Below are 25,535 nucleotides of genomic sequence, written 5' to 3' on the forward strand. Positions count from 1 at the left end.
TCAATCACAGCTCTTGCTGTGGCCAGGAAAGGTCTTCCTAAGGATGATGGATTCATCCTCTTCCTTTCCAGTATCCAGGACTATGAAATCAGCAGGGATGTAAAGGCCTTCAACCTTTACTAACACGTCCTCTACTTGTCCATAAGCCTATTTTCTTGAACTGTCTGCCATCTCTAATGAGATTTTAGCAGCTTGCACCCCATAGATTCCCAGTTTCTCTATTACAGAGAGGGGCATGAGGTTTATCCCTGAACCAAGGTCACACAGAGCCTTAAAGATCATGGTGCCTATAGTACAAGGTATTATGAACTTTCCAGGATCCTGTCTCTTCTGAGGCAATGTCAGTTGATCCAGATCACTTAGTTCATTGACGAACAAGGGAAGTTCAACTTCCCAAGTATCAATGCCAAATAGTTTGGCATTCAGCTTCATGATTGCACCAAGAAACTTGGCTGTTTGCTCTTCAGTAACATCCTCATTCTCTTCAGAAGAGGAATACTCATCAGAGCTCATGAATGGCATAAGGAGGTTCAATGGAATCTCTATGATCTCTAGATGAGCCTCAGAGTCCTTTAGTTCCTCAGAGGGAAGCTCCTTATTGGTCATTGGACGTCCCAGGAGGTCTTCCTCCTTGGGATTCACGTCTTCCACTCCCCTTGTAGGTTCGGCCATGATGCTTATGTCAATAGCCTTGCACTCTCCTTTTGGATTCTCTTCTGTATTGCTTGGGAGAGTACTAGGAGGGATTTCAGTGATCCTTTTACTCAGCTGGCCCACTTGTGCTTCCAGATTTCTAATGGAAGACCTTGTTTCATTCATAAAACTCACAGTGGCCTTAGATAGATCAGAGACTAGATTTGTTAAATTAGAAGCATTTTGTTCAGAGTTCTCTGTCTATTGCTGAGTGGATGATGGGAAAGGTTTATTATTGTTAAACCTGTTTCTTCCACCATTATTAAAGCCTTGTTGAGGCCTTTGATCCTTCCATGAGAAATTTGGATGATTTCTCCATGATGAGTTATAGGTGTTTCCATAAGGTTCACCTAAGTAATTCACCTCTGCTATTGCAGGGTTCTCAAGATCATAAGCTTCTTCTTCATAAGAAGCCTCTTGAGTACTGTTGGATGCAGCTTGCATTCCATGCAGACTCTGAGAGATCATATTGACTTACTGAGTCAATATTTGGTTCTGAGCCAATATGGCATTCAGAGTATCAACTTCAAGAACTCCCTTCTTCATAGGCGTCCCATTACTCACAGGATTCCTTTCAGAAGTGTACATGAACTGGTTATTAGCAACCATATCAATGAGTTCTTGAGATTCTGCAGGCGTTTTCTTTAGGTGAATGGATCCACCTGCAGAAGTGTCCAGTGACATCTTTGATAGCTCAGATAAACCATCATAGAATATATCCAGGATGGTCCATTCTGAAAGCATGTCAGAAGGACACTTTTTGGTCAACTGTTTGTATCTCTCCCAAGCTTCATAGAGGGATTCACCTTCTTTCTGTCTGAAGGTTTGAACATCAGCTCTAAGCTTGCTCAGCTTTTGAGGAGGAAAGTACTTGGCTAAGAAAGCCGTGACCAGCTTATCCCAAGAGTTCAGGCTATCTTTGGGTTGAGAATCCAACCATAATCTAGCTCTGTCTCTTACAGCAAAAGGGAAAAGCATGAGCCTGTAGACTTTAGGATCTACTCCATTAGTCTTAACAGTATCACATATCTGCAAGAATTCAGTTAAGAACTGAAAAGGATCTTCGGATGGAAGTCCATGAAACTTGCAGTTCTGCTGCATCAGAGAAACTAATTGAGGTTTCAGCTCAAAGTTGTTTGCTCCAATGGCAGGAATGGAGATGCTTCTTCCATGTAAATTGAAATTAGGTGCAGTAAAGTCACCAAGCATCTTCCTTACGTTATTATTATTTTCGGCTGCCATCTCCTCTTCCTGTTCGAAAATTTCTGAAAGGTTATCTCTGGATTGTTGTATTTTAGCTTCTCTTAATTTTTTCTTTAGAGTCCTTTCAGGTTCTGGATCTGCTTCCACAAGAATGTTCTTATCCTTGCTCCTGCTCATATGACAAAGAAGAGGGCACAGAAAAATAATAATAATGATAATATGGATCCTTTATACCACAATATATGGATCCCTGTGTGAGTAGAAGAAGAGGGGGAGACAAAGAATGTAATATAATGGAAGAAACACAACTGTGAGGATGGCAGAGATGTGAGATGAGATGTTAGTAGATGAATAAATAAATAGAATAAGATGAGAGAGAAGGAATTTTCAAAAATAGTTTTTGAAAAAGAGTTAGTGATTTTTGAAAATAGTTTTTGAAAAATGTTAGTAATTTTCGAAAGTTAAGATTTAAAAATTAAAAATTAAAATAATTAATAAATTGAAAAGAAATTTTGAAAAAGGGGGAAGATATTTTTCGAAAATGAGGGAGAGAGAGTTAGTTAGGTAGTTTTGAAAAAGTTAAGACACAAACAAAAAGTTAGTTAGTTAGTTGAAACAAATTTTGAAAAGATAAGAAGTTAGGAGGTTAGAAAAGATATTTTGAAATTAGATTTTTGAAAAAGATAAGATGAGAAGCTATTTTTGAAAAGATATGATAGAAATTAGTTTTTGAAAAAAAGATTTGATTTTTTTTAAAATCACAATTAATGACTTGATTCATAAGAAATCACAAGATATGATTCTAGAACTTAAAGTTTGAATCTTTCTTAACAAGCAAGTAACAAACTTCAAATTTTTGAATCAAAACATTAATTGATTATGTTATTTTTGAAAATTTGATATAAAAATAAGAAAAAGATTTTTGAAAAATATTTTTGGAATTTTCGAAAATAACTAAGAATTTTGAAAAAGATTTGATTTTTGAAAAAGATTTTGAAAAAGATAAGATTTTCAAATTGAAAATTTGATTTGACTCATAAGAAACAACTTGATTTTAAAAAATTTTTGAAAAAGTCAATCCAAATTTTCGAATTTGAGGAGAGAAAAAGGGGAAGAAATTTTTTTTTATTTTTGAATTTTTATGATGCAAGAGAAAAACACTAAAAAGATGCAATGTATGAAATTTTTAGATCAAAACAATGAATGCATGCAAGAATGCTATGAATGTCAAGATGAACATCATAGACATAATTTTGAAAATTTTTTTTTAATGCAAAGAAAACATGCAAGACACCAAACTTAGAATTCTTTAATGCTTAGACACTAAGAATTCAAGAATGCATATGAAAAACAATAAAAAACACAAAACAAAAAATCATCAAGATCAAACAAGAAGACTTACCATGAACAACTTGAAGATCATGAAGAACACTATGAATGCATGAAATTTTCAAAAAATGCAAGATGCACATGCAATTGACACCAAACTTATGATATGACTCAAGACTCAAACAAGAAACACAAAAATATTTTTGATTCTTATGATTTTCTAATTTTTTGGGATTTTTCGAAAATTATTTGTAAAAGTTCATCCAATCAGTCTTACTCCTTTCCATGGCTGGCTTTATGCAAGGGCATCACCGTTGTCAGTGGCTACATCCCCTCCTCAAGTGAAAAATATGCTCACATGCTCTGTCACAGCACGGCTACTCATCTGTCAGTTCTCGATCATGCTGGAATAGGATTCACCCTCCTTTTGCGTCTGTCACTAACGCCCAGCACTCGCGAGTTTGAAGCTCGTCACAGTCATTCAATCATTGAATCCTACTCGGAATACCACAGACAAGGTTTAGACTTTCCGGATTCTCTTGAATGCCGCCATCATTCTAGCTTACGCCACGAAGATTCTGGTTAGGAGATCTAAGAGATATTCATTCTAGCTTATTTCATGTAGAACGGAAGTGTTTGTTAAGCACGTGTTCATAGGGAAGAATGGTGATGAGCGTCACACATAATCATCACCTTCATCATGTTCTTGGGTGCGAATAGATATCTTAGAAGCGAAATAAGATGAATTGAATAGAAGACAGTAGTACTTTGCATTAATCTTTGAGGAACAGCAAAGCTCCACACCTTAATCTATGGAGTATAGAAACTCTACCATTGAGAATATATAAGTGAAAGGTCCAGGCATGGCCGAGATGGCCAGCCCCCAAACGTGATCTAAGATAGCATACAACTGATCAAAGATGATTCAAAAGATACCTAATACAATAGTAAAAGGTCCTATTTATAATAAACTAGCTACTAGGGTTTACATGAGTAAGTAATTGATGCATAAATCCACTTTCTGGGCCCACTTGGTGTGTGTTTGGGCTGAGCTTAAGTGTTGCACGTGTAGAGGTCCTTCTTGGAGTTGAACGCCAGCTTTTGTGCCAGTTTGGGCGTTCAACTCTGGTTTTGGCTCCTTTTCTGGTGCTGGACGCCAGATTTGGGTAGAAAGCTGGCATTGAACGCCAGTTTACGTCGTCTATTCTTGGCCAAAGTATGGACTATTATATATTGCTGGAAAGCCCTGGATGTCTACTTTCTAACGCAATTGGAAGCGCGCCATTTCGAGTTCTGTAGCTCCAGAAAATCTATTTTGAGTGCAGGGAGGTAAGAATCCAACAGCATCAGCAGTCCTTCTTCAACCTCTGAATCTGATTTCTGCTCAAGTCCCTCAATTTCAGCCAGAAAATACCTGAAATCACAGAAAAACACACAAACTCATAGTAAAGTCCAGAAATGTGAATTTAACATAAAAACTAATGAAAACATCCCTACAAGTAACTAGATCCTACTAAAAACATACTAAAAACAATGTCAAAAAGCGTATAAATTATCCGCTCATCACTATCCTCCTCCACCTGAACCTCCTCTACCTGATGAGCCTATACCTGTCCAGCGTATCCATGAGGCACCTCCTGCACCTTTTGTCCTTGATGAGTGGGGTGTTCCTGTGTTGCCACCCGAGCTTGATCCTTTACCTGAGCCGATCGAGCCTCCTGTCTTTTATGAGCAGCAGGGACATGAGTATGATCAGATCATGGAGGCGCCATCTCCTTCTCCCGACTGTATTTTGTTTGGTAGCTATCCTTTTATGGTTCCTGTGGCCAGCAGTGGTTCCTCTGCTATCACTCCAGCAGAAGAAGAGGACGAGGAAGAAGAAGATCCAGAGGAAGATCCTAACTTCATAGTTATCTCCTCTAACAGCGATGACGATGAGCCAGGCGAGGCGCTAGCAGGCGAGCATCACCATTCGCCCGGTGATTTTCCGCGAGGTACTCTGGACCAGGATTGAGGAGACTTTTTGAGACGCCTAGTCTAACTTCAGTATATTAGAGTGTCTCCCTCACTTTTGTTAGCATGATTAGAGGGAATAGGCATATCATAGAGTTAGGCTAGCCTAGGTGCCAGCTTAGGGGCTTTTGGTTAGGCCAGGCCCTGGGGCGTCTTATGTACATATATGTATAACTATATGAGTCACTGACTTAGGGGTGCTGTACTATAGCTCTATGCTTATATAACTGAGCCACTTCTGTAACATGATGTATGTTATAGTGTGTTGTTCCATATTCTGTTATCTTTTGTCTTATGTATGTGAATGTTTAATTATCCCTTGATATATGGAAGGTATGCGACTCTAAATTATTCTTGTTAAAAAAAAATTTACTTGTAAAATTCGCGGGGTTTTAACGACGTACAGGCTTATATTTATTAATTAATAATACAAAAAGGAAAAACAAGTTGGTAACATTCGACTTCTAGTGTGATCTAGACATGCTAGAAGTTGGGTCGTTACATGTTAGACATGGAAGAAGAGGCCAACACATCAATCATCCTACGAAGGCCATTCCTAGCTACTGTTGGAGCCATCATTGATGTGAAAAAAGGGGAACTAGTCTTGAGATTGCATGAAGAGAAGATGGTCTTCAACGTCTTTAAGGCAATGAGTTACCCCAAGGAGTCCGTAGGAGAATGCATAATGGTAGACACCATAAAACAGATAGTTCAAGGGGTTTTGGAAGAAGAACAATATGAAGGAACTATGGGGCTGGAACAACAAGCCTCAAGTGGAGAACTATCACAAGGAATCATGAAGAATTCAAGCATGCCAACCACCACAGACAACAAAGAAGCAAAGGCACCAAAACTAGAGCCGAAAACTTTACCACCCAGCTCGAAATATGCATATTTGGGTGCCAACAACACCCACCTAGTGATCATAAATTCAAGTTTGAGTAAGGAGCAAGAGGAGGAGCTTATCCAAGTGCTGAGACAACACAAGGATGCCATAGGCTGGACACTTGTAGATTTAAAAGGGATCAGTCCTTCAATGTGCATGCACAAGATCTTACTTGAGGAAGATGCCAAACCTTCAAGGCAACAACAAAGGAGGCTGAATCCAACTATGAATGAAGTGGTTCAAAAATAAGTGTTGAAGTTATGGCAAGCAGGGGTGATTTACCCCATCTCAGACAGCCCTTGGGTAAGCCCGATGCAAGTAGTCCCAAAGACGGGAGGGATCACTATTGTACCAAATGAGAAGAATGAGCTGATACCTACAAGAACGGTGACCGGGTGGCGCATGTGCATTGACTATAGGTAGCTTAATGAAGACACCAGGAAGGATCATTTTCCCTTACCTTTCATGGATCAGATGCTCGAGAGATTTGCAGGACATGAGTATTATTGCTTCCTAGATGGGTATTCGGGCTACAATCAAATTGTTGTAAACCCCAAGGACCAGGAAAAAACTTCATTTACTTGTCCATATGGTGTTTTTGCTTATAAGAGAATGCCCTTTGGATTGTGCAATGCACCTGCAACATTCCAAAGGTGCATGCTCTCCATCTTTTCGGACATGGTTGAGAAGTTCATAGAAGTATTCATGGACGACTTTTCTGTGTGGAAACTCATATTCTGATTGCCTATGTCATCTTGTCCTGGTGCTAAAAAGGTGCCAAGAAGCCAACCTGGTTTTGAACTGGGAGAAGTGCCATTTTATGGTAACTGAGGGGGTGGTTCTTGGCCACAAGATTTCAAAAAATAGCATAGAAGTAGACAAGGCAAAGGTGGAAGTAATTGAGAAACTACCTCCACCTTGCAATGTCAAGGCAATCAGAAGCTTTTTGGGACATGCTGGGTTCTATAGAAGGTTCATCAAGGACTTTTCAAAGATTGCAAAACCACTTAGCAACCTACTTGTCTCAAATACTCCCTTTGTTTTTGATAGAGAGTGCATGGTAGCCTTTGATGAGCTTAAGAAGAGACTCTCCTCTGCACCTATTATAGCACCACCTAGCTGGAATCTTTCTTTTGAATTAATGTGTGATGCATCTGATTTTGCTGTTGGTGCCGTTCAAGGAAAGAGGAAAGACAAGCTAGTACATGTTATTTACTATGCTAGGAATGTCCTTAATGAGAATCAAAGGAACTACACCACAACAGAGAAAGAACTTTTAGCCATAGTCTTTGCTTTTGATAAATTTAGATCATATCTTATTGGCTCTAAAGTAATTGTATTCACTGATCATACAGCACTCAAATACTTGCTTACCAAATAAAAATCTAAGCCTAGATTAATAAGATGGATTCTGCTACTACAAGAATTTGACATTGAGATTGAAGATAGGAGCGGAGCAGAGAATAAGGTAGCTGACCACCTCTCAAGGATTCCACAAAAAGAAGAAGAGACACACCAAGTTGCAGTAAATGAAAGCTTTCCTGATGAGCAGTTGATGATGATCCAGGTAGCCCCTTGGTTTGCAGACATAGCTAACTTCAAGGCTATTGGGGAACTACCAACCAATATCAACAAACACATGAGGAAAAAGCTAATCAAGGATGTCAAACACTACATCTGGGATGACCCCTATTTGTTCAAGCAGTGTGCTGATGGAATCTTGAGAAGGTGTGTCTCCCATAAAGAAGGTTAGGAAGTGCTGTGGCAGTGCCATGAATCCACATATGGAGGCCACTTCAGTGGAGAAAGAACAGCAGCAAGAGTGCTTCAATCTGGATTTTACTGGCCAACAATGTTCAAGGATGCTAAAGAATTGGTGTCAAGATGTTATGAGTGCCAAAGAGCTGGTAATCTAACCAAAAGAAATGAGATTCCACAGTAATTCATACTAGAGCTTGAACTATTTGATGTATGGGGAATTGACTTTATGGGACCCTTGCCAACCTCCTACTCAAATAGTTACGTATTGGTGGCTGTTGATTATGTCTCAAGATGGGTAGAAGCCATAGCCACTGCAAAAAATGACAACAAGGTTGTGATAAGCTTCTTAAGAAGGAATATCTTCAGCAGATTTGGAGTTCCTAGAGCCCTCATTAGTGATGGAGGGACACACTTCTGCAACAAACAACTTGAGACACTCCTTCTCAGGTATGGTGTCAAGCACAAGGTGGCAACTCCGTACCATCCACAGACCAATGGGCAAGCTGAGATTTTAAACAGAGAACTCAAAAGAATTCTTGAAAAAACTATTGGAAGCTCAGGAAAGGATTGGTCTAAGAAGCTGGATGATGCATTATGGGCCTACAGGACAGCCTACAAGACACCAATTGGAATGTCCCCATACCAACTAGTATATGGCAAGGCTTGTCACTTACCAGTTGAGCTTGAGCATAGAGAGTTTTGGGCTCTAAAAATGCTAAACTATGATAAGCAAGCTGCTGGAGAAAGATGATCAATGCAGCTAAATGAGCTGGAGGAATTTAGAAATCAAGCATATGAGAATGCAAAAATCTACAAAGAGGACACAAAAAGGTGGCATGATCAAAAGATAGCAAGAAGGGAGTTCACTGAAGGACAAAAGGTGCTGCTGTACAACTCGAGACTCAAGTTCTTCCTTGGGAAACTTAAGTCTCGATGGTCAGGACCCTTCACGATACTCAAGGTGTTTCCCTATGGTCCTACGTGCATTCGGAAGAAAAGATAATTGAACAGAAAGTCACATGGGAGCGTGGCTACAGGCATGCCTTAGGCACCAACGCGTTCACGCGAACGCGTCCTTGACACGTCCACGTCAATTGCAAAATCAGCCTTCCACGCGTACGCGTCACCCTACAAATCGGCGTAAAGAGGTGTTAGGCCGAAAGTTGTGCTGGCCTGATACGGGCACTGTGCCCAAGGCACAAAATCACCCACGCGTACGTGTCAGGGACACGTACACGTCATGTTCCCTTTATGGCCAGCCACGCATACGCGTGGGCGACGCTTACGCGTCGCATGGCTAGTTCCGTTTACGCACGTCCGCGTGATGGACACGTACGCGTCGCGCCCCGTTTTTACATTCTTACTTCTTTCTTCATTCTTTCTTACTTTCTTTTTCTTCATGTCTTTAACTTCCCGTCCTTCTTTTCACTTTCATTCTATTTTACTTAATTTATCTGCATACTTTCATTCATTGCACTTTAATTTTGTGCATATTTTTATTTTCTTTTCTAAATTTATTATTTTTCCATTGGTGTTAAATTTTCTTATTCAACTATTACATCTTTTCTCGCATCACTCTGGCGCTTCATGACTTGTTCTGTTCTGATTGGGTGATTTTATTTCAGTCAATGCTATTCTTTTATGATACTTGCTTTCCATTTTTATTGATATGCACTTCTACTATCTTGTATTACCCACACTGTCTTCCTCTTTGTTGCAACTTTTGCACTATTGATATGCCATGTGCTTCTACTATTTTCTCACTGCATGTTGTAGCTACCATGTAATTGAGACTCTTATTATTTGGCATAACCCACTCATATTTTATTTGTTTTCTATCTTTATTCTTGGGTTACTCTTCTTCTTTTTCCTCTTCTTTCAGGATAGCCACCGGAAAAGGAAAGGAAAAGAACTTCTATATGGGGCGACAGACAAGTCCATCTACACAATCTTTGGAGAAAAGAATCAGTTATAACCACCCGTCCACCTGCACATCTCAGCATGCACCGAGGACGGTGCAATCTTTAAGTGTGGGGAGGTCAATACCGACTTCCGTGGGTTAGTTACCTTCTTCTCAACACCAATATTTTATTTTCTTTGTTTGTTCATTGTTGCATTGGCATGTTTGATTGCATATTTGTTTGATTTTGTGCATATTTTACCACTTGGTTAAAGTGATATTTTCTTTTTCAAGAAACTTTTTATAACATTTCACTAATTTGATTTAAAATTTTTGATACACTTGTTTGAAGAAATATTATACTGGAACATGGTTTTGAGCTCGAACACACAAAACCTGTGAGATTTTGAGCCTATTTGATTGGTTACATCTTATCAACCAATATTTTATTTATTTGGTGTGTGTTTTTCTCTCTAAAATTGTGATCTTTGTCTTGTTTGATTCTATATTTCCATGGTTTGATGTATGCATGCACTTATATGATTGAGGCCTTTGTTTCACTGAGCTTACATACCCATATGGCCTTACCTTTCATTATCCCATGCAAACCAATTTTGAACCTATTATACCCCTTTGTTCTTTACTTTAGCACATCATTAACTCTAATCAGAAAATAATAATGTCCTTAATTTGAATCCTTGGTTAGCTTAGACTAGTGAGAGTGCTCATGAATTAAGAATTGAGTATGTTAGAATTTTCTGAAAATGTGAAAGAATGTTGAGAATATGTTCATGCATTCAATACCTTAATCATATGCCTTGAGAAAAACAAAAGAAAAAAAATTTAGTAAGAAAAAAAATTAAAAAAAATGAGAAAAAAAAAAAGAAAAAGAGCAAATAAATAAAAGAGGACAAAATACCCAAAAGTAAATGATAGCAATGCATATGATTTGTACTCAAATTCGAATGCATGAATATGTGGAAAACATGGTTAATGGATAGTTAGATGTTGTATTACGATTACATGGATTGTCTAAAGTTAGGTGGAAAGTTTATGTTAATTAAGGATTCAGATTTTAGCCCACTTGGCCAAATACAATCCTACCTTGACCTAACCCCATTACAACCCTTAAAAGACCTCTTGATATGTGTATCTGTGCATTAAATTTTTGTTGATTGTTAGATGAAGAGAAAGCCTTAGAAAGCAAAGTTAGTAGAGAATTGAGAGATCGAACCTTAAACACTTGAGTGATTAGAGTGTATACACTTCTGGTGAGGGTTCGATGCTCGATTCTTTGTTCCCGGCTTTCATGAGCTATTTTCTTATGCAAATTTACTTTTACTTTATTTTGTGATTTGAATTAGTGAAATCCAGTTCATATTTGTTCTTAAAAGATTTGTCTACTTTTCACCAAGTAGGTAAAAGCATTTTGCATTTAGCTGCATTCATACAGATAGTTTGCATTTCATACATTCTACCATTCATATTCACTCCTTTATAACTTCTCTTGAACTTAGCATGAGGACATGCTAATGTTTAAGTGTGGGGAGGTTGATAAACCACTATTTTACGGTTTATCTTATGCTCAATTGAGTGGATTTTATCAATCTTTCATACACTTATCCATACAAAATGCATGGTTTTACAATTTCCTTCTTGATTTTGTTTTATAATTGGAAACTTGCTTCCCAAGCCTTTAAATTACCAAATTTTAATTCTCCTTTACCAATCGATGTCTTGATATGTGTGTTAAGCGATTTCAGGGTTTATAGGGCAGGAATTGCTTAAAGGATGGAAAGGAAGCATGCAAAAGTGGAAGGAATACAAGAAGCTGAAGGAACTGCAAAGTTGTCCAGCCTGACCGCTTTGCACTCAAACGGTCATAACTTGAGCTACAGAGGTCCAAATGATGCGGTTCCAATTGCGTTGGAAAGCTAACATCCAGGGCTTCGAAATGATATATAATTTTCTACTGTTTCCTAGACTATAAGTGACGCGAACGTGTTATTAACGCGGATGCATCGCAGTGACAAAAAACCAGCGTGGCAGATTTCGCAACCAACGATTTTTGGGCTGTTTCTGGCCCAATTTTTGGCCCAGAAAACACAGATTAGAGGCTATAAAGTGGGGGAATCCACTCATTCATCAATCATACTTTCATATTCACAATTTTATGTTTTAGATGTAGTTTCTAGAGAGAGAGGCTCTCTCCTCTCTCCTAGGATTTAGGATTAGGATTTCTCTTACATTTTAGAATTAGGATTCCTTCGTTTTCTTCATTCGAGGTTCAATGTTCCTTTAATTTATGTTCTCTTCTACTTTTATTTATTTTATTACTTTAGTTTATTTATTTTCTCAAATTGGTTTATGGATTCCTATGTTTAATTTGATTTCTTTATTTAATATAATTTGAGGTATTTCAGATTTAAGATTTCTTTCTTTTATTTATGCTATTGCTGCTTCCAATCTAAAGGCATTTTTATTCGAGTAGATTTTCTCTGTTTTTGCTTTGGTTAAGTAATTGGTAACACTTGAGTTATCAGACTCAGCAGTTGATTGAAAATTGAGAATTGCTGATTGATTTGGATCGCTCTAAAGCTAGTCTTTCCATAGGAGTTGACTAGGACTTGAGGATCAAATTGATTGGTCCACTTGACTTTCCTTTATTTAGTAAGGGTTAACTAAGTGGGAGCAAAATCCAGTTCTCATCAAGTAAAAGTACAAACCCCTAAATTTTGTGTGGTCCACTTGACTTTTGTGTGGTCTAGAATTTCACAATTGAGTTCTCGTTGTAAGTATAGTTTCTAAACCAACAATAATCTTTTCATACAAAAATTTATTTGTCACTAGTACAAACCCCTAAATTTATAAACCGAAGTATTGAACCTCGGGTCGTTCTCCCTAGGAATTGCAATAGAGTGTCCTTGTTATTGGTTATGGAGTATGTTTTGGGGTTTTTGGGATACGATGCATGAAAAGTAAATGGAAATGAAAATAAACTAACAACTAGAAAGCTCTTGGCAAGGTTGTGAGAATTAGAAGTCCTATCCTAGTTATCCTCCTCAATTGTGACCACAATTACCCATTGCTACCACTTAGTTAACCTCTAACTATGGAGGAAAGTCAAGTGGATGAATCAACTTGATTCTACAAGTCCTAGCCAACTCCCAAGGGAAAGACTAGCTTTAGTGGTATCCAAATCAATTAGCAACTTCTAATTATCAATCAACAAGGGAATTAGATAACTCAAGCGTCACTAATTACTCTACCATAGCCAAGAGGAACAAAATCTACACTAAAATCCAACCAAGAATTTTATCAAACACTTAGAAGGCACAAAAGGAAAGCAAAGTAAATTGATAACAAGAATAAAATCTAACAACTACTCATTGCAAGGAATTAATAACAACAATCAAAGGAAATACAATTATTATGAATTACCTCTAATTGAATTAAAAGAGAAGAAAAGGAACAAGAGTAGATCTACAACAAAGTATAAAAGAAACACAAAAGAAATTACAACAAAATAATAGAGGAAGATGATTTCAACAACAAAGAATTAAGAAGCAAAAGTAGAGGGAAGCATGAATGAAAACCTAGATCTAAGAACTAATCCTAATCCTAATGCTAATCCTAGAGAGAAGTGAGAGCTTCTCTCTCTAAAACAAACCTAAACTAAACTAATGATCAAAAGTATGTAAAGTCTATTGATTCCCCTTCAATCCTTGGCTTAAATAGCATCAGAAATGAGTTGGATTGGGCCCACAAGGCTTCTAAAATCGCTGGCCACGGGTTGCATTATGTAAAGCATGTGCCACCATCGGCGCGTCCGTGCACTGTGCGCGTGCACGCCCCTATGTGCGAATGCAACTATGGCAAATCTTAGATCATTTCGAAGCCCCGGATGTTAGCTTTCCAACGCAACTAGAACCGCATCATTTGGACCTCTGTAGCTCAAGTTATGGTCGTTTAAGTTCGAAGAGGTCGGCTTGACAGCTTTTGCGATTCCTTCATTTCTTCATGAGTTCTCCATATTTACATGCTTTTCCTTCATTCCCTTGATCCAATCTTTGCCTCCTAAATCTGAAATCACTTAACAAACATATCAAGGCATCTAATGGAATCAAGGTGAATTAAAATTAAACAATTAAGGGTCTAAAAAGTATGTTTTCACTCTTAAGCACAATTAAAGGAGAATTTACAAAACCATGCTATTTCGTTGGATAAATGTGGGTAAAAGGTTATAAAATCCCCTAAATCAGGCACAGGATAAACCCTACAAATGGGGTTTATCAACCTCCCCACACTTAAACCAAGCATGTCCTCATGCTTAAACCAAGAGAGAAACAAGGGGTATCAATATTTATTCAATGAAGTCTAACTAAATGCAATCTACCTATATGCAACTATCTATATGAATGCAATTACTTGGTCAAAATACATCAATTCCCAAGAAGCATATACGCACAAGGGCTAAGGACTAGCAAGTCTAATCCACAATTGAATTGAGTTATTAAATATTTTTACAAACTTGCATGAAAAATGATGATTATAGGTGAAAACATGTAGTTGAGCATCAACCCTCACCGGATGTGTTTGCACTCTATTCGCTCAAGTGTTTAGGGTTGATTCTCTCAATTCTCTCCTAATCATGCTTTCCAATATTTGTTTTTCTTCTAACAATTGACATTTATTTCATGCATGCATACAAGTATCATGAGGTCTTTTCATTGGTTGTAATGGGGCTAGGGTCAAGGTAGGATGCATATATGGTTAAGTGAGCTTGAAATTTGAATCTTTGATAAGCTTAGACTTCCCACCTAGCCTATGACATCCTATACAATTGAAAACTAACCTAACTACCCATTTTTCTCACTTTCTTTTTCAACATACTCATGCATTTTATTTTCTTGATGACAACACATATGCATTGACTCTTATTGACTTTACTTTGGGGCATTTTGTCCCCTTTTTATTTCTTTTCTTTTTTTTTCTTTTTCTTTCTTTTTCTATTTTTTTTATTTTCTTTTCCATACTCTTATTTTTGTTTCTTGTTCTTTTTCTTTTGTTTTTCTCATTTTTTTTTCTTTCTTTCAAACTATATACAAGAACATCAATGCATAAGGTCTATACATTTTAATTAACACATGAGCATGTACCCAATTCCCAATATTTGTAACAAAAATACAAAACTACCCTTTTATTCACCCAATGTCCCAAGATTTTCCACACTTAAATGACACACACTCTAGCCTAAGCTAATCAAAGATCCAAATAAGGACATTTATTATTTTCCACTTTAAGGCTTGTAATGTGCTAAATTTACAACAAGTGGGTTAATCATAGGCTCAAAGTAGCTAACAATGGGAGATAAAAGGTAAGGCTATTTGGGTAAGTGAGCTAATGAAATAATGGCCTCAATCATATACATGCATTAATACAAGGAATAACGGACATATAGAATTAAACAAATCAAAGATCACAATCATAGGAAGAGAACAATTTCACACAAGAAGGAAAAATAAGTGGTTGTAAAATGTAACCACAGAATTAGGCTCAAAACTCACTTGCTTGTGGTCTTGGCTCAAAAACCATGTTCCAAAATAAATTCTTTCAAGCAAGTTCAATAAAACTTGTCAAATTGGTAGGTTGCCCTGAAAACACAATTCCTTGGAAAAGAAATCATCACTCTAACCAAGTAGTCCTAGCATAAAAAGAAGTGATAAAAATATGTACAAATTCTAACTATCATGCAAACTAAGAGAGCTAAGAATTGGTGTTAGACAAGAAAATTGTTACCCATGGAGATCGGTCGGACGACCTCCCCACACTTGAAGATTGCACCGTCCTCGGTGCATGCAAAGAAGAGCAAGGTGGATGGGTTGCTACAATTGATGAGCTTCTTCAAAAGGTTGTGCGGATGACTTGTTTGTTGCCCCATTTCGAAACTTTTCCTTTTTCTCCTTCTTGGAGGCCAACCTAAAGGAAGAGAAAAAAGAAAGAAAATTAAGCCTATAATAAAGATATCAAAGCAAAGAGAATATATAAAACTAGTTATTACAGACGGATATTTCCGACGGATTTTACCCCACGAAAATACAAACGGAATTCCAGAGGGATTTTTTGTCGGAAAACAAAAAAAATGAATTAGTATAAATTACAGACAGAAAAAAAATCCGTCAATAATTCTGTCGGAAAAATTAATTTATTTTTGTGAAAAATAGTTACAGACAAAAAATCCGTCTGTAATTAAATAAACAGAATATTGTGATTTTATAAAATTAGTACAAACAGAAAATCTGTCTGTAATTTAAAATAATCCCTCAGAAATATTAAAATAAAGGATTGGTTAATGTTACTCTCAATCCCTCATTTCACTTTTTTTTATGTTTTCCTTGGATTACTGCCATGGCTTCTCTCTCTCCATCGAAGATTTGACGTCCTCCGCTGTCGCGCCACCGCCGCTGCTCGCGTCGCACAAGCTCCCTCCACCACCGCTCTCATCGCGTTTGCTCCCTTCATCACCATTGTTGCACGAGCTCTCTTCGTCGTGCTCTTGTCTTACAAGCTCCCTCTGCTGCCGATCTCATCGCTGCTTCTTCTCTCCTCGCCAGAGGTTTGTCATCGTCTCTTCTCATCACCGTTAGTTCAGGTAGGCCTTCGCCTCCTTCTCATCCCTAACCCTAACCCTTCCATTGTGACTCTGTTTTGATTTCATTATCCCTAGCCCTAGCCGTAGCACTAACCCTGTCCTTTCCCTATTTTGCTTGAAGTTGAAAATCAAAGAATACGATCCAGGAGAGCTCTTATGTTTGCAAATCAGCTGTTGTTGCTGCAGAGAACTGAGTTTCTAAATTCTAAGGTATGAATTTTGTATGTTCCTGTAATTTGTGAAATCTGAAACATAAAAATATCTATGATTGTGGTATAGAATGAAGTTTGTTTATGAAATATATATTTGAATTGCTAAGATTTTTTATCTGGAATTTGCATGTTCTTGTTCCTTCTAGTTCTTGTTATGACTTATGACTATTGATTTTGGCTCCTCCTTCCTGTTCTTGTCTGAATCTGCTGAATTGCTTTTTATCAAGTTTTTTAAATTTAGAGTTCTCTGCTGAATAGTTACATTAGTTCTTTGCTGAATTGCTTTTTATCAAAATTTAGAGTACAAAATAATAGTGAAAAAAAGACGAAATTTAGTTTTTTGTGGACTCTTGAATGATATATGTTGCATTATTTATTTTAGCTTCTGAGCATTTTTACCTATGCTCTGGCTGCAATTTTGATAGATTTTCTGATTTCCTTGTAGTGAAACATGATTGTGTGTTTGGTGCTGACATGGATTTAAATGAAATAACCTATGTATTAGGGGTATAAGAAGCTTCCTCTCCCCACTTAGTGCTAAATATCATTGTTGTTAAATGCATTTGAAGGATTTTTATTTTTATGGTTCTGTCTCTGAACTTTTGTTTCATATGTGCAAATATAATGCAGTGCCCCAATTTGAATGATAAATGTATTGAACTATATTACTATTCAGTAATTAATTAATTTATTGCAAATTGATATGAGGTTCTATATAAGAGGTTCTATATATAAAATTCTCTTCAAGTGCTAAATATCATTGTTATTCTTTTCTTTTTACTTAATGAATATACGAAGTTTGTGTTAGAAGCCCTTGAACTGTAGGATACCATAAAGAACTATAAGAGTCGTGACTCCACAGGATGGTTTGCTCTTAAATCTACATGTTCTTATCTTTCTTGGTACTGATACTAATTTTCTGCTTTGAAGATACTACATGTTTTTTGTTACAAATTCTATAGAGATTAGTTTTCTCACAATGATAACTACATGAAATATTGATTTATAACAGAATTTCTATGGTGGTGTATATTAAGGAAGCAACTACAAAGATTAGCTGCTATTGTCTTTCATGGGAAAAACTATGCTATAGTGATCTCCCCAACTGACTTGACACTACTGCCTTTACTATGTCATGAAAAGAATTAAATTCCTTGATCATAAAGATGCCATTCAAAGGACAGTTATTGCATCAATCCATCAGCCTAGTACTGAAGTTTTTCAATTCTTTGATAGTCTCTGTTTGTTCTCTGCTGGCAAAACAGTTTACATTGGACCTGCTTCTGCTGCAATTCAGGTTAATATACAACTAAGAACCAACTAACTAACTAGTTCATATTTTGAATGCCCATCATTTCTATAATACTATCATAAGAACATTCCTTGTCCTGCTCTTCAAAACCCCTCAGATCATATGCTAAAATGTATAAACAAGGACTTCGATCAGGTAATAAGCTTTCCAATGCCTCTTTTATTTTCTTTAACAATTCAGTTGTTCTAAATGAGATTTCCTCTGTCACTTGCATCTCTTTGGCTGCTAAAGTTGAAGAAAATCAAGTGCCTCTTCTCTTGGACCTTCAAGTACGTGTTTTTTTCTCCTTTATATCAGAAAACTCATAATGACGTTTCTAATAATGTAATTATTTGATCATGAATCATCATCAGGTTGAAGATGCAAAATATGTGTTTGAGTCAAAGACCATTCAGAGAATGGAGCTTCTAATTCTATCCACCTTGAATTGGAAGATGCACCCTGTGACCCCACTCTCAGCGATTGAAGAATAGGTGGATTTGACACAGCACATGCTGTAGCTAGGTAATTTTGTTATCGGTTCTTTTTTTTTTCTTTTTGGCTAATGAAAAATATTTCATGGATTTGAATTTTAGTGTGTAAGTTTGATTTAATTTTCAGGGCATATGATAGAGCTGTGATCATGTTCCGTGGCATTGATGTAGATATCAATTTCAATGTCAGCGATTGTGATGAAGATATAAAGCAAAATATATGTAATTGATTGACCAAATCTATGCACGCCTTTGCCAGAAGATATCCACATTGCTTCTTTATTGTTCCAAATCTGTTTCTGCTTATATGCAATAAAATCAATTTATTTCATTGCCTTGGCTTTTATTTCTTTTCCCAAAGTTTTCTTCTATTTTGTGTTGACGTACTATGTGAATGTGAATGGTTTAGTCCGTTTTAACTTTTTAGTTGATTCTCGTGCTTGCTCATATTTTTGGATTATCATAGTCGTGCCTTTCCTCCGAGTCTCGTGCTTCTGTGTAAATATTTTTGCCTTGTTCATGTTGTTCTCAATCTTTGTCAGGTCCCACGAGGAAAAACGATCTGCTTATGCACCCCAATTCGGAGTGAGGTATGATGAAGTTTATAGAATAGAGAAATGCTGGCGTAAGAAAGGAATACAAGTAAGATACTAGGAAATCCTTGTAATTAATTAATTTGATAGAGAGATAGGATTATGAAAGGTACATATTGCCTTGGACTTTCCTATAAAGACTTTAACCACCTCTTAAACCACTTTGATTTGATGCCTTTACAGTTATTACTATGTATGAGATTCTTAAGTTGATATAATTTTGCTTCTTGCTTCATCAATTTTGCAGAGTTTGCTTGCCTCTTGTGTCGCAAGGTGTTGAGCGTCCCTGTGACAACTCCATGTGACCACAACCTTTTCTGGAAAAATCTTTATCAGAAAGAGGAGAAGCGAAGGTGGGCGCACCTTGCGAGCACAGAAGAATGTTATGAAATGCCCTTCATGTTCAATTGACATAGCTGAATTTCTTCAGAACCCAGAGGTAGTACATCATGTCTCTTTCTAATTGTCTGAGCATATTGTTGGTGATGGTATTTGGGAAAGCTTGAATTTGGTTTTACTCCCAAACTATTTTAATTAGGAAGGTGGATGTTATTGCCATTGACTATCTATTTTTGCTTCTTGTATTTGACACCAAATGTGGATAACTTCAAATCCAACCCTTAATTTGTTCTATTTTCTGTTAACCCAAAGTCATTGAAAAATCTTATGCCTTCTTTGAAATGAGATTCAATGGAGAGTTGGCAAGTTTAATTAGGTGGTGTTCACATTTAGAAATAAATCTTCTAAAGAGGAGCATTCATAAATATGCATTTTACAGTTTATATGTGATCTTGCGATTGTATTTATGCTGTTTCTGGCCTTTGCAATAGGTTAACAGACACATGATGAGCGCGATAGAAACCCTCCTCCGCGAGGCTGAGATAGAAGAGAGTTCTGAAGTGTCCAATGACAAAAATAATGAAAATATAGAGACTGTGAATGATGATGATGGGACAGAAGTTTCAAAGCATTGTGATTCAGGTGAGAATGTCCTAGAGGAGATCAAGGACAATGATTTGAATCAGCCACACAAGCGCAGAAAGGGTACTGGTGATTCAGCTATTGTGAACAGTGAGGAGCAAATCGATGTGGCAATAGATTAGATTGGAGTCTACCATGTAGTGAAGAATCATGTAACTCATATTAGATTGGAGAGTTTAAACTTTAAAGAGAGCATGAGGAAATAGTTTTAAAACTTAGGCTGAAAGTCCTGCCCTTCTTTGTTGTAGTTTAAAAGAAATTTTGCGGTATCTTTTTATTGAGACAGTGAGATATTGGATAATGGTGTTGAAAAATAACATCCATTTTATAGGTATTATGTAATGAATATTATGTTTATCTATGTGATTTTTGGTTTTTTTTTTCAATTTACAGTGTGTTTGATGGAGTAAATTTAGAAAACAAATTTAAAGTATTTATTTTGCAATAGAAAAATAAAAAAAAATCTATTTTACCTTACAGACGGATTTACAGACGGATTTTCTGTCTGTAATTAGAGTGTAAGATGATTCTCCAAAGTTCAAATTACAGACGAAAAATCTGTCAGAAAATCTGTCTGTAATTACAGATGGATAATTCGTCGAAAAATCCGTCTGTAATTACAGACGGAAAATCCGTCTGTAATTACAGACAGAAAATTCGTCGGAAAATCCGTCGGAAAGTTCGTCGACTTTAGGAAATGGATGGAGAATTTACGGAGGAAAAATCCGTCGGTAACTGGTAAAAATCCATCGGTAAATAATTTCCAACGGAGCTTTTACAGAGGGACAAAATCCGTCGGTAATTTTGTCGGTAACCAAAAATTCGTCTGTAATAAAGACCAAATCCGTCTATAAATCTGTCTGTATTAATCCATTTTCTAGTTATGATAGGCGGGGGCTAATGCCAAATAAGGGTAAGGTTCTCACTACATGGTAGCTACAATATGAGGTCAAATCAATGCATAAAGATACAAGAGTCATACAAGATGAAGCATTGATTTAGAAGTTTCATCACCCAATAATATCAAACAAGTCAAGAAGCACCAAAATATTGCAAGAAATTCTCAACAATAGACTAGGAAAATTCAACACCATTATTAAAACAAGAAACTTAAAAAAAAGAAAATTATAATAAGCTATAAAAACAAAATTAAAATGCAATGAATGAAAGTAAGCAATTGCAATAAAAGAAAATGGAAGAAAATAATTTTTTTTTAGTATTTTATTTATTTATTTATTTATTTATTTAAATTTTTTATTTATTTATATTTTTTTTTAGTTTTTTTTAAATTTTATTTTATTTAAAAAAATTTTTTTCAAGAGAGGAAGAAGAAAAGTAGAAAGAAAGAAGAAGAAAAGAAGAAAGAAGAAGAAAGGAGAAAGGAGAAAAACAGGGTGCAAATCTGCGCATAAGCGCCATGCGTGCTTAAGCGTACCTTGCGCAGTTGGGATCATGGGCGCGTACGCGGCATGTGCGCGGGCGCGCGCATTGCGGATTATGCCATCAGCGCGCATGTGTGCAGTGCGCATACGCGCACATTAGGTTGTGCTAGGAGCTTAATGTTTGCGCAGAATTAGCACAACTCTCTGGAAAATGTACCAGGAGCCATGCAGTGCAATCCGCGCGTACGCGCCATGCGTGCTTAAGCGTGGATTGATTTTTTTTTTAGAAGCATAAACACAGAATTTAACACTCTCCTAACCTATAAACATCCTAAAGCAACCAAAAATCAAATTTAACAAAAATCTTTAAGTTTTTGAAAAAATTTTCAAAGACAAAACAAACAAAACTTGTACTTCAAGTAACCTACTTTAACAACACTCTAAACTAATCAAAACTCACTACAACAACCTATCAATCAAAACAAAATGTATAAGAGTATAGAAAAGAAGAAAACTAGCTATAATGGCAACTCAAATCACTTATTAAGTATATATACAAGAGAATGGAAAGAGTTTACCATGGTGGGGTGTCTCCCACCTAGCACTTTTATTTATTGTCTTGAAGTTGGACTTATGGGGAGCTCCTCATCAAGGTGGCTTGTGCTTAAATTCATCTTGGAACATCCACCAATTCTTGAATCTCCAATAAACTTTATTCTTTAAAGATAATAACTCCAAGCCTTGATGGAGTTCTTCACAAACCATAGGCTTCCAAAGTTAATTCTCCTTGTGCTATCCGGGATCCCACACTTTATTTTCACACCCGTCTTGAAGTTGATCATTATTAGTCCATCCGGGTGGCATGACTCTAGAATTCTCATGTAAGTCACCAAACAACTTCCTAGACTCATGCAATTTGGTTCTCCACCAATCATTACTATACAACTTTGAGCATGCAACCATCATGAACTTAGAGTGATGTTTCCAACTACTACACAACTTTCTTCTACTTTTAACTCCACAAAGAGCTCTAAGTTGACCATCATTTTCAATCAAACCCTATTCAAGCGAGAAAGTAAATCTTAGGGATAAGAATTTTACCCACTTGAATGTTGTGTTGGATGGTGACTTGGGGAGGGAGACCTCCCCACACTTAGACAATGCGAGGTCTACTTCTTTAGGCTCTTCTTTAGTTGTTTCCACCTCTTCGCAAGCTTTTTCGATTTCAACCTTTTCCCCTTTATCACTTGGCTTGGTGTTGTCTTCAAGAACTTCAATTTCTTGCCTAATGAGAGGTGATTCAATTTGGATAGGAATTCATCGATGAATGAATTCATCTCTTGATCAACCTCTTTATATTCTTCAATTTCGATGTACACCAATTCAACCTTTGGTAGCTTTCTTCCGATTCACTCTCTTTCCCATTGCTCACCAAAGATATGGAAGGTTGTGCACGTTCTTCTCTAATTTTAACTTCATCTCCAATGGGAGAGGATTCCATTGTAGAGAGAAATTCATCCATGATTGAATCCATCTCTTGATAAGCCTCTTCCAAGTCTCCAACTATGATATGCCTTGGAGGTTGCGCACCCTCATCAACATCAATATCAAACTTCTTGGAATAGTGCTCCATGATGCTACGTTCCCTTGGACTTTCAACATCTCCTAAATCTTCAACCACTTCTTCCTTTTCTTTACTAACCATAGGCTCCTCCAATTGTTCCAACACAAAATTCGACTCTTCCTTCTTCTCCACCGGATTTTCCAATCTCTCTTTCATGCTTTGCTCCTCCTTTGATTTTTCACATGTGGCCACGGAAGCACCTTGAGTATGCAAGCATTGGTAGGCTAAAGTATGCACTACCTTAGTCAAATTGGTCACAAACTCTAAGGTGTTCCTTTGCATATCCGCTTGGCCTTGAAGTAGCAAGGTGAGAGAATCACCTATTGGGGCTTGGGATGGATAAGAGGGTTCATTATTTTGGAGAGAGGGTTCATAGTAGGAAGATGATTCTTCAAAGTAAGGGTATGGAGATGGTGTGCATTGAGGTGGTTCTTGGTGGTAATCTTGATAGGGTTGTGGTGGCTCTAAAGGTTCTTGCTCATAATGGTCATAAGGATATGGTATGGGTGATTGGTCATGTGATGGGTATAGATCATAGGAAGGTGTTTGGTAATGAGAGGCTTGTGAGAATGGTTGAGGTTCGTGTTAAGGATAAGAGTCACAGGCATATGATGGTGGTAATTGATTATCATAAAAGGATTCACCATAGCCGTTGAATTCACATGCATTAGGATGGAAATTATACCGATACGCATCCGGAGGTTATTGCCAATAGGAGTGATCAATTCCTTGAGACTCCTTCCATCTTTGTTGGTTCCATCCATAATGAGTGTCATCATTGAAGTTTACCTTTCCTACAACACAATTAGAACCAAACTCATAGCCAAAGTGAGAATTCATGATAGCAGCAAGAGAAAATAAGAAACAAAAGCTAACTAGAAATAACGAAACAAAATCCTACAAATAGCAAAGCTATTTACAATATTCGCATATATACAATAACCAATAACATAACACCATTGCAACTCCCCGGCAACGACGCCATTTTGATGAAAGGACTTTTGTGTGGTCTAGAATTTCACAATTGAGTTCTCGTTGTATGTATAGTTTCTAAACCAACAATAATCCTTTCATACAAAAATTTGTTTGTCACTAGTACAAACCCCTAAATTTATAAACCAAAGTACTGAACCTCGGGTCGTTCTCCCTAGGAATTACAATAGAGTGTCCTTGTTATTGGTTATGGATTATGTTTTGGGGTTTTTGGGATACGAGGCATGAAAAGTAAATGGCAATGAAAATAAACCAACAACTAGAAAGCTCTTGGCAAGGTTGTGAGAATTAGAAGTCCTATCCTAGTTATCCTCCTCAATTGTGACCACAATTACCCATTGCTACCACTTAGTTAATCTCTAACTATGGAGGAAAGTCAAGTGGATGAATCAACTTGATTCCACAAGTCCTAGCCAACTCCCAAGGGAAAGACTAGCTTTAGTGGTATCCAAATCAATTAGCAACTTCTAATTATCAATCAACAAGGGAATTAGATAACTCAAGCGTCACTAATTACTCTACCATAGCCAAGAGGAACAAAATCTACACTAAAATCCAACCAAGCATTTTATCAAATACTTGGAAGGCACAAAAGGAAAGCAAAGTAAATTGATAACAAGAATAAAATCTAACAACTACTCATTGCAAGGAATTAATAACAACAATCAAAGAAAACACAATTATTATGAATTACCTCTAATTGAATTGAAAGAGAAGAAAAGGAACAAGAGTAGATCTACAACAAAGTATAAAAGCAACATAAAAGAAATTACAACAAAAGAATAAAAGAAGATGATTGGAACAACAAAGAATTAAGAAGCAAAAGTAGAGGGAAGCATGAATGAAAACCTAGATCTAAGAACTAATCCTAATCCTAATGCTAATCCTAGAGAGAAGTGAGAGCTTCTATCTCTAAAACTAACCTAAACTAAACTAATGATCAAAAGTATGTAAAGTCTATTGATTCCTCTTCAATCCTTGGTTTAAATAGCATCATAAATGAGTTGGATTGGGCCCACAAGGCTTCTAAAATCGCTGGCCACGGGTTGCATTAAGTGAAGCATGTGCCACCATCGGTGCGTCCGCGCACCGTGCGCGTGCGCGCCCCTATGCGCGAACACAACTATGGTAAATCTTTTATCATTTCGAAGCCCGGGATGTTAGCTTTCCAACACAATAGAAACCGCATTATTTGGATCTTTGTAGCTCAAGTTATGGTCGTTTAAGTGCGAAGAGGTCGGCTTGATAGCTTTTGCGATTCCTTCATTTCTTCATGAGTTCTCCATTTTTACATGCTTTTCCTTCATTCCCTTGATCCAATCTTTGCCTCCTAAATCTGAAATCACTTAACAAACATATCAAGGCATCTAATGGAATCAAGGTGAACAAAAATTAAACAATTAAGGGTCTAAAAAGCATGTTTTCACTCTTAAGCACAATTAAAGGTGAATTTACAAAACCATGCTATTTTATTGGATAAATGTGGGTAAAAGGTTATAAAATTCCCTAAATCAATTACAAGATAAAC

At 36.9% G+C, this 25,535-nt stretch overlaps 1 protein-coding gene and 2 long non-coding RNA genes across 3 annotated transcripts; all 3 read left to right on the forward strand.

Moving 5' to 3' along the window:
• LOC107618636 lies at positions 16,355–17,159 on the forward strand. The gene is made up of 3 exons (XR_001615315.2): positions 16,355–16,437; positions 16,559–16,647; positions 17,095–17,159. It is a non-coding gene; the product is annotated as an uncharacterized LOC107618636 (long non-coding RNA).
• Positions 18,029–18,355, forward strand: LOC110271558. The gene is made up of 3 exons (XR_002362178.1): positions 18,029–18,096; positions 18,193–18,230; positions 18,315–18,355. It is a non-coding gene; the product is annotated as an uncharacterized LOC110271558 (long non-coding RNA).
• On the forward strand, positions 19,345–20,137 carry LOC107608745 (E3 ubiquitin-protein ligase ORTHRUS 3-like). Its single transcript, XM_021122528.1, has 2 exons — positions 19,345–19,466; positions 19,858–20,137. The coding sequence occupies exons 1-2, from the start codon at positions 19,413–19,415 to the stop codon at positions 20,128–20,130; spliced, it is 327 nt and encodes a 108-aa protein (XP_020978187.1). The 5' UTR covers positions 19,345–19,412; the 3' UTR covers positions 20,131–20,137.

The sequence above is a fragment of the Arachis ipaensis genome, chromosome B01 (assembly GCF_000816755.2).
Source record: "Arachis ipaensis cultivar K30076 chromosome B01, Araip1.1, whole genome shotgun sequence".
NCBI lineage: Eukaryota > Viridiplantae > Streptophyta > Magnoliopsida > Fabales > Fabaceae > Arachis > Arachis ipaensis.